The sequence below is a fragment of the Crocodylus porosus genome, unplaced genomic scaffold, assembly GCF_001723895.1.
Source record: "Crocodylus porosus isolate Cpor-Errol unplaced genomic scaffold, CroPor_comp1, whole genome shotgun sequence".
Lineage (NCBI taxonomy): Eukaryota > Metazoa > Chordata > Crocodylia > Crocodylidae > Crocodylus > Crocodylus porosus.
The window spans coordinates 9,341,557-9,358,668 of NW_017728915.1; the positions used below are offsets into that span (position 1 = coordinate 9,341,557).

The window sequence follows — 17,112 nt, forward strand, 5'->3', positions numbered from 1 at the left end:
TAAGGAAGAATTTCTTTACTGTCTGAGCCCCCAAGGTCTGGAATAGTCTGCCATCGGAGGTGGTTCAAGCACCTACATTGAACACCTTCAAAAGCAACTTGGATGCTTATCTTGCTGGCATCCTATGACCCCAGCTGATTTCCTGCCCTTTGGGTGGGAGGCTGGACTCGATGATCTTCCGAGGTCCCTTCCAGCCCTAATGTCTATGAAATCTATAGATATGACACACCTTCCCTAACTGTACAGAACTTGACTGTTTTAGGACATCAAGTGAATTTTTTGATAAGTTATAAATAAATCTAGTTGGGAAACAGGAGGAGTCCTCTAAGGCAATAGATTATAAGAATTGGGGAGGAATTGGACTGTTCTCCAATCCTTCCTTTCATGTAGCACTAGCTTCTGTAAGACAGCACTTCAAGCCAGTAAGTAAACTGCAACGTAAGGGACTGGATTCACCAATACATTGAGGGCAAAGCAACTGTGAACCCAGATTAAGTGGTGTGATCTAGCTTTTCTCTACTACTCCAGTGACACTAAGAGAGAGGATATCAGTCCAATATGACTTTAAAGAGTTTCATCTTATTTGTAACCACAAAATACCAAAATACCTCAATCATGGGAGAGCATTGCCACAGCGCAGAATTACAATAGTCTGGATACTTTAGAACAAATCCAAATAAATTAGGATACAGAAATGCACAGCTCGAGAAAAGCAACTATAATATTCTTTAAGTAACAAAGAAAAGCACTCAAAAGTTAGTGTCGAAAATAAAGAGCCACTGCAATGATTTGAGCGGTGACACCAGTTTACTTTTTGTATATGCATTATGATAGAGTTTATATAACACTAGAGCTCAGGGGCACGCACTGAAACTAGAATCAATGTGTGTGTCAAGGTATTTTATGAACAACCAGCAGGTCTATCCCATAATCCCATACTCTACCTGGAAACAAAGAACAGAAGTGGGTTATGTGCTGAGCTTGACACAGGGCACCCCTCATTAATTGTAGCTGTGGTCAGTTTGGTAGAGAGAGGAAAGGATATTCTTTAGAGAGACAAGAGGATGTTCTATAGTGCACAGTGTGTAAAATCTTGGAGGTAATAACCTTTATGTTATTCCATACACAAAACACAACTCCTTCTTGTGTCATGCACTGAGCAATATGAACTACCATTTACCTTTTACAAATGGAATAATCTCTACCAGGTGAAGAGTGCGGCAATACTAGAAGCTTCTTCAGCCATTATTCAAGCATTCAAGTAAGCCTCCATCTGCAGCAATAGCTGGCAAGAGCAAGTCACCTACCAGTAACATCTCCCCTGGGAACATTCTGCCTGCCACATATTCAGATATCACTCCCTACACTAGCAACAACTACTTAGAAACAACCTAGGACCAGGTTGCTTTAAGTTGCCAGTAGCAGGCATCAACTGTACCTGTTATGTCAGCAACAAAATTTCATTATAATAAAATTCAAGGGGGAAAAAAAACGATGTCTCTGGAAAAATCTGGTTAGTTTTATTAGGAAAAAATGAGAATTCCATTTCCTTCATTTCACAGCTTTCCGAACAATGTTCTTCTATGCAGCTCATGTTTTATGTACAGTACTATAACTTGACAGCCTGAAATTTATTAAAGAGATTTAGTAAAGGAAAGAACTACCAAGAAAAAAACCCTCTAAAGAAACTGTATGTAAAATTAATATCAGCTACCACAAGTTTTTTTTTATACCTACTTAATCTGCCAAGAGAGCAGCTATACTTATTTGCTTTCTCCAAAAAAAGCAATCAGGAAATTAAAAAACATACAAATAGGAACACCTTGTTCCTCTTTAGAACCATGGGTATTTAATTTAACGAAGTTTTATACAGCACATGCTAAGTGCAGCACTGTCACCATGATGGAGACTCGGTTATATTAAAACGCTGACATTAATACCAGCCTGCCCCAGACTCAGCTACATGCCCTTTTCAGACAGTGTATTAAACTGGTGATTGAGTGAAGAAGAAACTGAATTGTACTATTACAAAGGGGGGCACTTTAAAGCATATTTAATAACAGTTCCATTCACATATATCATTATGGACATACTCACACTACAAAACATGTACCCTTTTCCCAGAGAATGAGCAGCATGTTACAGATAATGAACAGATAATGAACAGGTTACTTCACACTGTCACTACTGACCTCTAAAAACCCTCCTATGTAACAGTATACTGTGACACACCACCCACTGCTTTGTGGGAGAAACTCAGCCAAGTTGTTTTTTGTGTTTCTATATCGTTTCCATAGCAAAGGTCAGTGTATGCGTAAGTTAAACTAAAGCTGGAAGGCTAAAGACTGGAGGTCACTACAGGATAAGCTGTAGAGGAGCTTCACTGCAAAGTAGTTCTAGCTGTATTCTGAATTATATATTGATAACTTCTGTATGCATGCATGGAGAGTATGCATCATTTTTTACATTTGCTAAAAAAATCACAATATACCTACTTTAAACCTGTTCAAGCCTACCTAAAAAGTAGTACTAACACATAATAATTGCACTCAGAAAACTGTAAATATTTGTAAGTCACATTTTAAATTATGTGGAATTCTGTAATATTGAGACATATTACAAGACTAAGAATATAAGTAACAGTTCAATCATAAAGAAATACTGCAACAACTGAAGTTCAGAATCTGTGAGAAAGGTTTTTTCTTTTTTCTTTTTAAAGACAACAATCCAGTTGGCAGAAGTTGCTTTCTTAAATCCAGTATCTATAAGTTTGACAATTCTTATATTACATGTTTAAGACTATTTCTGTAGAACTTAATATAAAGCAAAGATGAAATATACTTTTTTAGTTTGGTGGATAGTTCATTAAGCTAAAAAAAATGTTATTTTGTAAAAGCTACTTCAAAACTGACATTACCTAAGGAAACATACTTTTAATTTTTAAAAAGCATTTCAGGCCATTGATGGCTTAATTTGAAACATCTTGTTTTTCTACCAAGAAAAGCTATATTATTAGTATTATTAGTAAGTAAAGTATCACTAGCAGAGTTATCAAAATTCAAAGGTTGTATCACATCTATGGAGGAATGGAACATGCTCAGTCTTTCAAATTTTAAAATTGAAGGAGAGTCACTAAAGATAACAGTAAGCCTGACTACATTTCTTTCTGCTCTGGAATAAGCTTACTCATATGATTATGTTAAATCTTCAGTTATAAAATCAACTGTTGCTGACTGAAAGTATGATATATGCTTAGTAGCCTAGCCTTTGTAGCCTCTAACAACACATATCAAACCATACCAAAACAAAAAAACAATTTTCACTGCAAAAATAATTATAGTTTTTTAAGCTGAAATAGTCTCTTAAATTCACAGTTCATTAATAAATATTGCCATACCCCGGCAAACTTTCAAAGCATTGTGTTTTAATAGGTGTTAAAATCCATTTGTGTTTAATACAGTATTCCTATGATTCTGACTGAAGACAAAGACTAACACATCGGATCTCTTTCCTCTTTACCCAATTTATTTCTTACAGTAATACTGGATTTCCAAAGTAGGACGATTAGAAAGAGGGCTTTTACATACAATTAGACCTCTCTAAAAATAGGACTTACAGTCCTGAAATCCCAGCTCACTAAACGTGTAAAGGAAGAAATGTGGTAACTGAACTGAACACTAAAACTTCAGCTCTTGGAGTCACCAGTAATATCAGTAGCCTTGCAGAAGTTTACTGATGCTTCAAACTTTTCAAACTTTTCAATTTGAAGCACCCTGTCAAATTGACTGGAATAGGTTCTGAAAGTTACAGAACTAGCCTGAAAAATTAAGTTCTCCATAGGAAAAATGTCTTTGAATGGAGATTTCCTAGACTTTACAAAGTAACTCTGTACAATGTGTTAAAGTAAATTAGAAATAAAATTAAATACAGCTGTGTGTGGAAAAATAGCTTTTGTATTTCTAAGTACCTGCAAAAATGTTAGTTTTTATTATTTTTTAACCTCAAGATTGAATATATAATGGTAAATACAAGGTTGTTTTTTAATTATTTTCTGGGAACAAGGGTATGATAAAGAACAATAGTTTCTCAGATTTTGTTTTTAAAACATTTAGAAATGTAAACCTTGCTTATCTTATAAGATTGTAGCCCCAGAAAACTGGTGAGAAAAGGGATTTATAATTAGACTTTTAAAAAAATTTACCAAAAGAGTTTAACTCCAATCAGCCAGAATTAATTTCAAAGAGGGGTGAAGAACACTAGCAATATTATAGTGGGGGTCTACCATAGATAGCACCAACACAGGGAGCTAAAGTGGAGGTGGATGAGGGTTTTTTTTCCATCAGTGTAATCAGCCAAACCACAGAAGTTAGCAGTAACAGGGGATTTTAACTATCTAGATATTTTGGGAAAGTAATATGACAGGATGCAGACTGTTTTTGGTATGCATTAAGGATAAGTCTTTAATACAGAAGGGAGAGAAAAAAACCAAGGGGATACTTTGCTAAATCTGATTCAAACCAACAGGGAGAAGCTGGCTGAAAATGGGAAGGGGAAAAGTAACAAGGGATATGGGACAGATGCTGTATTTGAAGCATTTCCAATGCCTGCAAGGTGGTTTATTGGATGAGCCATACAAATATACGCACTCCTTTAAAACTCCAAAAACAACTGTAACAGTCTGAAATAGTAAATACCTGCTGGAATGAGGAGAAATACTTTGCTTCATCTTAGATCTGCACACTGTACAGAACACAACTGGGGACTCACAGTGCTCTTTCTCCATCATCACAGAGGGAGTGAAGAGTGGTGCAGACTGTCAGTGGGTGCTTTCCAGCTCCCCCAGAGCACCTCCTCCCCCTACCAGAGGCAGGAGACCTCACAGTACTCTTTCCCCCTCTGGCCAAGCACTCACTGGCCACGTCTACATGTGCTATTAAGGCAAAGCAATAAACTCTGGCACATACTGCATTGGAGTTAAATGCTGCTGGGTACAGCATTTACATGTGTGCCCAGGACTGCTACATGTTGAACCAGGTCAGAGGAGCCCCAGCTGGCAGGAAATCCAGGGATTCAGCTTTGACCAGCCCAATGTGCTACAGAAGGGCTGGCTGGGGCACGGGGGTGCTAGCTGGCAAGCAGCCCCTGCACTGAAGCACTATCATGCTCCAGCCAACCCTATTAGGGTTTACATGTGCACTGCTGCAGAGTAAAGAATTCCAGTGCAGGACAAGACTTGTATTTACAAGTACTATCTTGTGGCAAAGTTAGGTAGTTTACTCTGTCCTAACAGCACCGCTTGTGAAGACAGTGATGTTTTATTGCAGAGCTAATTAGGCAGCTCTGCAATGTCTTGCGTAGATGTGCCCAGTGACATCAAAACCCAGCTTCACCCTCCCTCTCCTCCCAAAGATGGGAGCTTTAGGAATGGGAGGCAGGGACTGTAAAGTCAAACTGGAGAGGCTAACCTGCTCCCCTCCTGCTTTTTTTACCACCCTTTGGCTGGAGAGCACTCTATTGTATGCAGCTGAGGCAATTTTGAAGTGCTTCAGCTGGCAGAGTGTGACATTAAGGCACAGCTGTCTGGTGGCTAAAATGCTATGTTTTTTTTAAATGTTTCCAATCCTGTTACTTGCATAAACATTTCAAATACATGCCTGCACCCTTAAATGACAGTGGCTGGAGAAGTGTCTGGGTAATGCCTGCCCTGTGGTCTGGTGATTAGAGTACTTTGCTGAAAATCAGAAGACACAGTATCAAGCCCATTGTGGATAAGCACAGCTTAAAAACCATATCTCCTGCCCCAGGGCAAATGGCCTAACCATTAGGCTACTAGGCTAAAATGGGATAGCCTCTGCATGCCAGAAACACTGGCATGCAGTGATTCAATTTCATCACAGGATTAAAAAAACCCAAACAAGCAAACAGTATTTTGGCCAGTAAGTTCCAAAACCATAGTGACATACATGCTATTTAGGTGCAGAAGGAATTTAGTTCATAAACCCTAAGGCTTCTGATACCTTATTGCATGATAGTCTCTTAAGCAAACTAGGGAAATAGAGATTAGGTTAGGGATCAGCAACCTACAACTCACTGGGTGACTCCAGATCACAAAGTGATTTTTTATTCAGCCTGCCAAGCACATCAAAAAATGAAATGGCCACGGAAGTTTATACACCCTGCTGTTTTGTGTGAGAACATACTACCTAGTGCAGGGGTGGGAAAAATATGGCCCACAGGCTGGATCTGGCCAGCCAGCTGGGATCATACTCACACCCCCCCCAACAATGTACCTCACCATACCCATGCCCCCCAAGCCCTCCCACACATCCCACATATGCACCTGTCCGATATATGCATCTACACCTCCCATCACCACCATACACACACATACAATATACAAAAGTAAGACTTTATTTTGAGATATTATGTAATTGCCTCTACACACTATGCAAGCACACTTAATTCAGGACAAAAATTGAAATAAAATTAAAATGTGTTATAGTAGCTGTTTAATTTTTAGTATATGACATTTTTTCCTGGTTCCAAGATGGCAACACACCCCACCCAAAGGAGGACTTTCAGGATAAGGGGAGGACTTCTGCGAAGGCCATGGATTGGGGGGGGGACTTCTGGTCCCAAGATGGCGACCAGGGGGCTGAGTACCTGTCAAGGGGTGAGGCTACCCATGCAGCTCTCAACAACTCACCAAAACCCATTCACCTGCCCTCTGGCTGAATTAATTGCCCACCCTTTATCTCGTGGCAGAATATCTAACCTCCAGCCTGCCTTAGGACCAGGCTGCGTTGATATGACCTGCAGTTAGTAAAAGGTTGCCTACTTCTCATCTAGATGAAGCTCTTTTAAGATGCATATGCAACTGGTGGACAACCATATTCAAAGAGTAGTTAATAATGGCTCACTTTTAAACTGGAAAGATTCGTTAATAGGCATTCGGAAGGGATGTGTATTATTCAGTATTTTCACCAATGAGATAAAGAATACAGAACACATTAAATTTCTGCATTTCATACCAAACTGGGAAAGAAAACTATTTGTATTTTGAAGTCAAGTACATCATAAGCAAATTGTGGGAGGTTGGAGAAAGAAATTATAGAAGTTTAGGAGTGACCATCTTGAAATAAACCCTTTTTCTCCAGAGCTTGGAGGCATTTTATTCACTATGTGAAACTGCAGAAAACTACCCCTTGTTGTAGTAATATCTCCTGAGATACTTTAGAGAGAGGCAGGACTGTGAATGAAGAATTGGTGAAGACTGAAACTCTACTGAATAATCCTTGTAACCTGAGTAACCTGATCCTGACCAGACTGAGAAATCTCTAGTAACTCCAGTCCAAAACATCCAAAAAGAAAGAAGTGATTATTAGTAAAAAGGAGCATAATAGTATAAACCCCTGTAGTTCAGTCCAGAACCCTTTATTGTGGTATCACGCTTACTCCCTCAGTCCAGGTGTCCTGTGAACTGCAGCAATAGGTGAATATAAACTTTTTCTCATGCAGAGGTCTTTGCTTGGGAGAGTCAGAGGGTTTCTTGCTAGCAATTTAGGGATGTTGACTTTTCAAAAGAAGGTTTGAGATCTGACCTTTTTTTTCCTCTGGAATATAAAAACCTAGTGCCAATCTACAGTCTTTTAAAAATTGGAGTGGTTTGTTAGTGTGAGTTAAAGAAGTCATGACCTTCAAATGAGAGAACTGCCTGTTGGTTTTGCACCTATGTCTGAAACATCCAGCACTGCCTGTAATACTGGCTTGGCAAGTTGTTGATCTTTGTTAAGTGGTTTTAAGTTCACCCTTTAAAAGTCCTGGGGATGTCTGTCTAAAACTGGGAGATTATGTCCTACTGACAGTAAAACTGTCTCCCTGGCAAACCTAATAAGTTGATGTAAAGACATAATGGCTAGCAGAATAGACCATCTTTCTAAAGAGATTCAATTTTTGGATCCTCTGGTGTCCGTTCTGGTTTTGCTGGGGATAGGCTCTATTTTGCCATGAGACAAATGTCAAATCCATGGTTATGTGACTATACAAATACCATTAACGTACATAGAGAAACAGAATTTAGCTCATGAATTTTAAGGTTTTTGACAGTGGGACAGGTACCCCACAACCTTTGGAGGGACTGCATAATGGCAGTCTATTCTTAAAAATGGTTACAGCATGGGCCATAGATTAATTCCAAGATGCCCTCATTAACAGCTTCATTTGGTAAGAATGAAGAAAGTTCCTAAGATACAGAAGGAACTGCATATTGTTGTACATCAGGGATAGGTAACCTTTTCCAGCTGCAGGCCACAATGACCCACCCCAAGAGAGTGCAAATGCTGTCAAGCTTCATGTCTGCAAGCTAGATCCAAATGCTCCACAAGCTGTAGGTTGCCAATGCCTGCTGTAGACAGCTGTCACTCCTAACATCCAGCCTTCATTTACAGAAACCTCTATTAAGGTTTTACATCAATGTGTAAGATGACGCAGATGAACCAAGATAGGATTTCCATGCTTGGGGAAACCATGGTAGCCAGTAAAATAGAGACTGTAGAAGAATCCAAGGAGTTCATACTTCTGGCTCCTTCCATTCATGAACTGAGCTGGGAAAGTAAATAATAACCCAGTTATATTCCTGATGAAAATATAAGATCAAACTTTCTCCAGAGGAGGGGTCAAATCTAACCTGAGGAAACCCAAATCAATCTTCTATGAGATACCATTACTGGTATTGTGAAATTCTCATTATTGGCTCTGTGGTACAGATCTAATAGGAAGGGGGGATTCTGGTTTTGATATAATAGTTAATTATCTAGGTGTAAATATAGCCAGCACAAAGAGATGGTAATAAAGGCAATAATGGTGTAGGAGGTCAGATAGACCGAAGTCTTATTTCTCCCAGCCTTCAAAGACCTTTGAAATGGTGGAACATGGAAAGGGCAAATTTTCAAGCCTTGAAGACACATTATAAAGGGACACAAGCCCATCTTTTAAAATACTTTGCAAGTCACCATAAAGACAAGTGGGTCATGCAAAAGGCCTACAGAATGAAGAAACAAAACAAAATTTTGCAGAAGCCACATCTCCATACCATTTGTGGCCCAATACCTCCAGAAGTCCTGCTTACTGAAATGTAATACTACTATATTTCTTAAAAGTAAAAAACTGTACTAATGAACTATACTAGAGGTACTCAATCTCTGGCCCATGGGCTGAATGTGGCCTGCGGAGCCATTGCATTTGGCCTGAAAGGCACCCCATGGGGCAGAAAATTTGGCAGTGGGGGAGCAATGGCCATTAATATGGTCACCCTCCACCTACGAAATTCCTAAACTCTAAGCCCTGCACTGGCAGTTACAAGTAGGCCACACCTCTTCCCCCACATCTGGATTGTCACCAAGCCACATTCCCTCCCTCCCCACAGAGCCAAGCAATGTCCCTCTTTCCCTTTGTGTGACTTGGCTGGGGCCAGGCCGGGCCATGCCTCTTTTCTGCCTGCAGGGCCAGCTAAGTCCCTTCCCACTGCAGGGCCAAGCCTTCCCCCTTTTCCTGCAGAGCTAAACCTTGCCCTCTTTTTCCCCACAGGGCTGGGCTGCAGCTGGACTGCCCCATGCCCCACTCTGCATGGCTGGAGGTTCCCATTGCGCCAGCTCAGGTGCTGGATCAGGACCACCAGTGGAATCCAACCCACAGACAGACAGGGCACTGCCCTTCCGGCCTGTCAGGTAAAAAGGTTCTGCACCACAAAACTATACTAATCCAATGCACAATTGCTGCAGACAAATTCAATCCAAAAAGAAAAAAAGAATACACGGAGAGCAGACAGGTCCAGCTGGTAAGTTTATTGTGAGGGAAGGGGCAAGGGGGGATGGAAGGGGTGGTGGGGGCAGATCAAAGCCGCCGTGGTGAGGGAGGGAGTGGGGCTGAGCAGGGGCAGGCACTACATAGCTGAGGTGGGGCAGGGCATAGGACAGATCTGCAGCTCATCCATGGGGGCGGCTCCTGCCACTGCATGCACCCTGGGAAGACATGGGGGGCATGTGCCCCTAGATCTGTGCACAGGGTGAGGGCGGGCTGCCACTGCAGGCTGGGGCCAGAGCTGTGCCAGGATATTCCCAGCAGGCTGGGCCAGGCTGCGTGGGGAGGTGGTGGCACTGGGAATGAAGGGGGGGGGGTGCAGTTATGCCAAAATTCACCATAGCCCCCTTTCCAGTGCCATCACTGCCTGCCCTGAGCACAGCCCGGCTCAGCACCCTCACTAGGAAGAGCCCAGCGCAGTCCTCGGCCCCAGCCTGCAGTGGCAGCCTGCTCCGCCCCATATGCAGATCTGGGGGTACATGCCCATCATGCCCTCCCAGGGTGAATGCAGCGGCGGAAGCCACCCTCCCTCCCCATGCCCCTGGACAAGCCACAGCTCCATCCCATGCCCTGTCCTGCACCTGCCCCTACCCCAGCCCCAGCCCCATTCCCTCCCTCACTGCGGGGTCCTTGATCTTCCCCACCACAGCCCTTCCTTCCCCCCAATCCCTTCCCCCACAGCAAACTTACCAGCTGGATGCTGCTCTCCACACTGCAGGGCTGCATATCAGATCAGTATCAGCAGATATGACTCATTAAAAATTGGCCATCAGTATCGGCCCAAAAAATCTCTATCAGTGCACCCCCAACCCTAAAAGAGTAATAACTAAGGTGATCAAATGTAGTAATAGTTATTTTGCTATAATAAATACATTTTTGCTAACATGTTCAAATGATTATAGACCCAAAGGCAGCCTGGAGGGTAGAAAGGGCAAAGTTAGTAAATAACTGACCAAGAACCAAAAGGCAAGCCATAAAAAAGATAAGAAATCTTTACTTCTACCATCTTAAAAACACAAATTTGAACTGATTAACAGAATCTTGATTAAAGCAAAAATTACCAGATGATTAACAGATTAGGGTCAAACACTTAAAAATAAAGAACCTTAGCTAGCTTATCCCTTGACTTCTTTCCCAGGTCCACTAAAATCTAGTTCCAAAAGTTCTAGTGAAAAAAAAATATAAAACAAGCAGAGATCAATTATTAGCATGTCAAATCAACCATCTATAAATATTGGGCTGGGGCAAGCAACAAATTGGACCTTCCCCAAAGCTCAGGAGAAAGAAACAACTCAGCAAGAATCCTCAGGAAAGCAGAGACACCCCACCAGCCAGCCTGCTCTTTCTGAATCCAAGACTGCCAAAGCATTGTCTTTATTAGTACCAATAGGTCTTTGCATTGAGAGAGTCCAGAGGAGAGCCACATACATGATCAGAGGGCAAGAGAGCAGGCCTTAAGAAGAGAGGCTGAGAGCCACGGGGCTCTTCAGCCTGGAGAAGCACAGGCTCATGGGGTGACTTGGTGGCAGCCTGTAAGTACATCAGGGGTGTGCATCAGGATCTGGGGGAACACTTGTTCACCAGAGCACCCCAAGGGAAGACAAGGACCAATGGTTACAAACTCCTGCAAAACCATTTTAGGCTGGACATAAGGAAAAACTTCACTGTCTAAACCACCAAGGCCTGGAATAGACTCCCCACAGAGGTGGTGCAAGCACCTACCCTGGAGATTTTCAAGCAACATTTGGATGCCTATCTTGCTGGGATCCTTTGACCCCAGCTAATTTCCTGCCGCTTGGGCAGGGGGCTGGACCCGATGATCTTATGAAGTCCCTTCCAGCCCTAATGTCTATGAATTCTATGAAACCTATATCCTAATAAAGCTTTCAAGTTGTGATTGGAATGGTCTCATTGATCAATTAATCTCACTCTTAACTACAAGTCCAGTCAAAAGGTAACATATGGACCATGGGCTGCATCTGACCTGTGGATGTGGGGCTTTAGTGGCATTCAGTGGCAGGGGGGTTTGTCAGCAGTTGCTTTCACCATGCTGTCGTGGGGAGACATGCTGGCTGTTGGCCCTCACTGGGGTGCCACAACAGGGAAAAGCAGTGGTGATGGATGGGCCCCAGCACACACCCTCTGACCTGAACAGAGTTACTCTGGGCCTGAAAAGCTTGCCAACTACTGCCCTAAACCTATTAAAGGCATTAATTCATTACAAAAGAAGAGATTCTCCCCTTTCCCAATCTCAAAAACCTTCAATATCTCCTGAATATGATGCACAGAACAAATACTATATCTTCCTGTCTGCGAAAAGTTCCAGCTGTTCCCTCTTTGACTCTTTACCATTCTATATTAATGATTTTTCTATTTTCCATGTAAAGGTCTTCAAAATACTAAAATTTAAGTTTAGTTTACTTTCCACCAGACTGCATCCAGTCTAAGCCAGGCTGAAGCCAACATAAAGAGTTTCCATATATCACTGCAAAAATGCAACTGGTTTAACACTGTATTTAAACCAGAGCTAAGACCCCTCTCAAACATACCCCTAAAACACAGTAGTAATAAAGCATAGTTCTAAAGCATAGATTCAAAGAGAACACTCATGAAGACTGAGTAAATGCTTTACTCACTGAACACTTAGAGGTGGCACATCAGAGGTGGTGAATATTTAGTTGGCAATTTTGTGATGGCAGCCAAGCCACAAATAGCAATAATGGCAAGTTAATGATTTTCACACAGGAGGAATAAACAAGGCTTTTCCCCTAGATTTTTAACAAGGAAAAGACAATTCATTTAGTTTATGCACTTGAACTAGAATATAACCAAGAACTAAAACCTAAACCAAACTCAGATTAAAACAGTAGATAATGGCTAAAAATATCTTGCCATTAAAAAGGACAAATACAGGAGAAATTCATCGCACACTCTTAAAGCAAAACAAATGTTTTCACTTTCTTTTAAGCATGAAAGTCCATTCAGTCATCCAGCAGTGAGTGAGATGCTCAATTCATGTAGTTTCTCCACATATTGAAAACAATAAGCTGATTAACTATGCTCACAACAGATGCCAAATTTGGCAGAAGCTTAGTTTCCTAGCAACAGGCAGAGTACAGCATGACTATGCCTGCACATAAACTGAAGGTATATATTACTATCTCAGAATTTTGTTACAACTCATGAATAAGTACATGTGTATTACAGAATTACAGACTTTATAATGTTTTAGAACATCTTAGAAGCCCATCTATGATGCTACAAACTAAGTACAGTTTGAGACAGTCACACATTAACACTAAACAAAGACCATGGAAGAGCAGTTTGCCAGCTCAGCGGTTGTCCATCACTGATCATGCACTGACACCAAGCTGGTTGGCACAGATTTAACAGATCAGCAATAAAAATGGAATAAAAATTCAGAACATGTGTAAACAGTCATGCATATTATGAATTAGGTTCATGTTGTATACTTGGGTGAGACCTCTGGAAAAAGTGCCTCCCCCCACAAAAAAAGAATGTTTAATTTGATTACAGCTATTTAATGTTTACCTTTCACCAAATGTGATCCTTACTACACTATTTCTCAGCAGCATGTTAAAACAAAACAATGTTTAGCTGCAAAACAACTTGCTCTGTATTGAATACATTTATATCATCACACAGACAAAGAATAACTTGTGAATAGAATGCTGATTTGCATTTGTACTAATTTTAATTCAGGCAGTCATAGTTCAGTGGTTTAAGCATGAGATTAAGAAACAATGCAGAAATTCTAAAACCAGTTTTAACCATTATTTTGCCTAAATGAGTCATCTCACTGATCTGATTCAGATATCCTTTTTGAAAAACAGAAATAATATCCAAAAAAATTACAGACCTGTTGGCAACTCCAGCAAACAAAAGTATGCTACAGATTTTTATTTATAGAAATCCATAAACTATAGCAAAATACCCATCTTAATGCAATGCACAAATACTGAACCAAAGATAGCTTTATAGACATGCCTCTGATTTAAAGCTAGACTTGCCTTTGATTTAAGACTTTGTAAGTCTGTAGACATAATATATATAGCCAAGTAGGACTGATACCTGATATTCCCCTGATATAGGCTCCCATTACACATTTCCCTTGCTTAACCAGTGGTGCCATTTCCAAAAACTATGCTAAGGAAAAAATGTTTTGTCCATGTTAAAAAAATTGAAAACTTTTATTTGTACAATTCTAGGATCCTCCTGTTTCACAGAAGAGATCTGTAAATTAACAGGGAGGTCTTTCAGGGCAAGGGAACTTTTGCTGTTTCCAAGAAGATACAAGTATTTGAAGGGGGAAAAAACCCAAATTTGAATAGTACAGAGAATTAGATTTTTAGCACCTAAAATATCCTAACATTCCATCTTCAAAAAGCATGTTTGAATCTCTGAAACTGCATTATCCCTGCAGTAACTGAGAATATCTCCTTTAGCCCAGGTCTGCTAGACTAAACTGGACTCTTCCTGCCTCAGGGTAGGGCAGAACAAGTTAAGAATAGGAAACCTGCCCCCCCCCTTTTCCCCCCATACTATCAATATTTATTGATAGTATGGGGATATTTGATAGTACGGGGGGAAAAGGGGGGTGGGCAGGTTCCTTGGGGAATCTACACAGAGTGAAGGAGGAAACCAGTTTCTCTGGTAGGTGGGAAAGAGGGAGAAGAAACAATCTGCAGACTATAAAAGTGTAGATCAAGACAAGGACACAGAGTCCAGTGAAAATGGGAAAGGGAAGAAGCTGTGATTGATTGAGACTAGGGGTGTACCAATAGAGATTTTTGCAGTCGATACCAAAACCTGATTTTTAAGGGGGCATATCGGCTGATACTGATCTCATTTCTGATACCCAGCCTGGCAGAGTGAAGAGCTGCCTCCAGCTGGTAAGACTGGTGTGGTGGAAGGGGAGGGGGGAGGAAAGGGGCTGGGGTTGCAGATCAGGGCCCCTGTGATGAGGGAGGATGTGGGGCTGGGCCTGGGGCAAGCATTGCCCAGCCAGGGCAGGGCAGGTGAGGAATGGACCAGCAGCTTATTTGGAGGTGTGAGCAGACGGGGGGCAGCTTCCACCACTGTGTGCCACTCAGCCAGGACCTACTGGTCTGGCAGCTAGTCTGGCACTTGCCAGCTCATCTGGCAGCTCCTGCCACTGCTCCTGCCGCTCATCCAGGAGGGCAAGGGGGTGGCATGTGGCCCCAGTTCTTCATGGCATTGGCTGGGGCCGGGGCTGTGCCAAGCTCTTCCTGGTGGGGCAGGGCTACACTGGAAAGGGGCTATGCGCAGGGGCTGCCACCACAAATTCACTATAGCCCCTTCCCAGTGCAGCCCCACCCCACCAGGAAGAGCTTGGCACAGCCCTGGTCCCAGCCCACCCCACCCCACCCCACCCTGGGGTCTGGGCTGCACTCCCCAAGCAGGGAGAGGAGGGAGCTCCTGGTAGCCCAGCCCTAGTTTCCTGCCACCCTGCTCTAGGCCCCGTCAGTGCTGGCCCCACTGCACCAGCCTGGGTCCCGCATTTCTGCCCAGCTGTTGCTGCGCTCCATGCTCCCCACCACCCACTGAGCTCTGGCATCAAGTGGTTCCCACCTGCAGTGCCAGGACTGCAGGAGCATCTGTGACATGATGCCAGAGCAGCTGGGGGCGGGGGGTGAGAAACGGAAAAGCGGCAGGAGAAGGGCAGCAATGGCAGATGGGGGGCAAGTCACAACAAGCAGAAGCATGGGGCCCACACCAGTGCCCCAGGGCTAGGAGTGGCAGGAACACAGATCCTGGGCTTGCAGAAGCACTGGCGGGTACTCTGCCTGTGGCAGAAGGGGTGGGGCAGGCTGTAGGTAAACCTGCCCCACTCCACACAAGCCATAACCCTCCCCAGCCACCTTCCCCGCACACCCTCACAGCCCCCCAGAAAACCCATACCCACCCACACCCCACACACAAGACACCCCCTATACATACACATAGCCCTACAAATCCCACACACACACCCCCTCCCCCACACCCCACATAACCCACAAAGCTATACCCAATCACGCCCCCCATACACCTCCCACAATATGCAAGAGTAAGACTTCATTTTAAGCTATTATACTATCACCTCTGTGTAGTATGCAAACACATGTAAATCAGGACAAAAATATTTTTTGAGATTAAATTAATGAAAGCTATAGTACATTTTTTGGTATTTTTATAGTATTATTTGGTATCTTTCTGGTTTAGAGATGGCAAAACCTCTCGCTGAATGAAGTAATTCCGGGGGGTCAAGGGGAGGGACTTCTGGTGGCAAAGGTAAAGGAACAATCTGCAGACTAAAAGTATAGATCAAGACAAGGACACAGAGTCCAGTGAAAATGGGGAAGGGAAGAAGCTGTGATTGATTGAGACTAGGGATGCACCAACAAGACAAATTGATTGAGACTAGGGGTGCACCAATAAGACATCACCACCAGTTTATCATGCACTACCACTATTCAATCATGTTCAGAAATATATCCCTGATGCAGAGGGTAAGACGTTTTGATTGTATTCTACCACACTTATGGTACACATTTCTGTATGATCTAGTACACATAACCTGCTATAATTTTCCCCCCGAAACGGTTCCTGTCAGTATAGCAGAAGTTAAATACTGCATCATAAATCCACTGGCAAGACTATAATATACAGTGAAATTAATTATATAAGTTCCATACTTATACAATGTTTTTATACCTGTAAAATTAAATAACTATAGAGAAATGCTACCTGTTCAGAATTATCAAAAAAGCTTATAGTTTACTGTACACACTAGTAAGTGAATGAGATTTTATTTTAACAACACAAATTGTTCACAGTAAAAGTTAAACTTCATACCTTCACAACAGGGTGTCCACCTGTAGATGCTTTTACTGCTCCTCTACTGCCTTCAGTTTCATAATGAGCCCTATGGTGAGTTTTAGGCTGCACTTCTATTTTCAGCTCACATTGTTCATAACGACTTGGCAAAGGCCAGTCTAGTGGTGGCAATGAAGATGTGCTGAAAGATATACACAATTGATTTAAGTGAACAATGCCATATGACCAAAGTAAAGAGTCAAAAATAACTACTGCCATCCTTTTGACAAGCCAGTCATACACTTTTACATATAAGAGCCAAGATTCTGCTTCCATTATTTTGTACTTTAAAAAAAAGCATTTCTTTTGGGATCATTAATTACTGAAAAGGGGAAAGAGAAATACTGGCTAAGATTA

The 17,112-nt window shown here is 42.2% G+C and overlaps 1 protein-coding gene across 1 annotated transcript in view; it reads right to left on the reverse strand.

Moving 5' to 3' along the window:
• The window catches only part of NFATC3 (nuclear factor of activated T-cells 3), a 152,609-nt gene that overhangs the window by 82,162 nt on the left and 53,335 nt on the right, over positions 1–17,112 (reverse strand). The window contains exon 4 of the mRNA XM_019535415.1: positions 16,735–16,897. Within this exon, the coding sequence (XP_019390960.1) occupies positions 16,735–16,897 (163 nt within the window). The remainder of the gene's footprint in view (positions 1–16,734; positions 16,898–17,112) is intronic.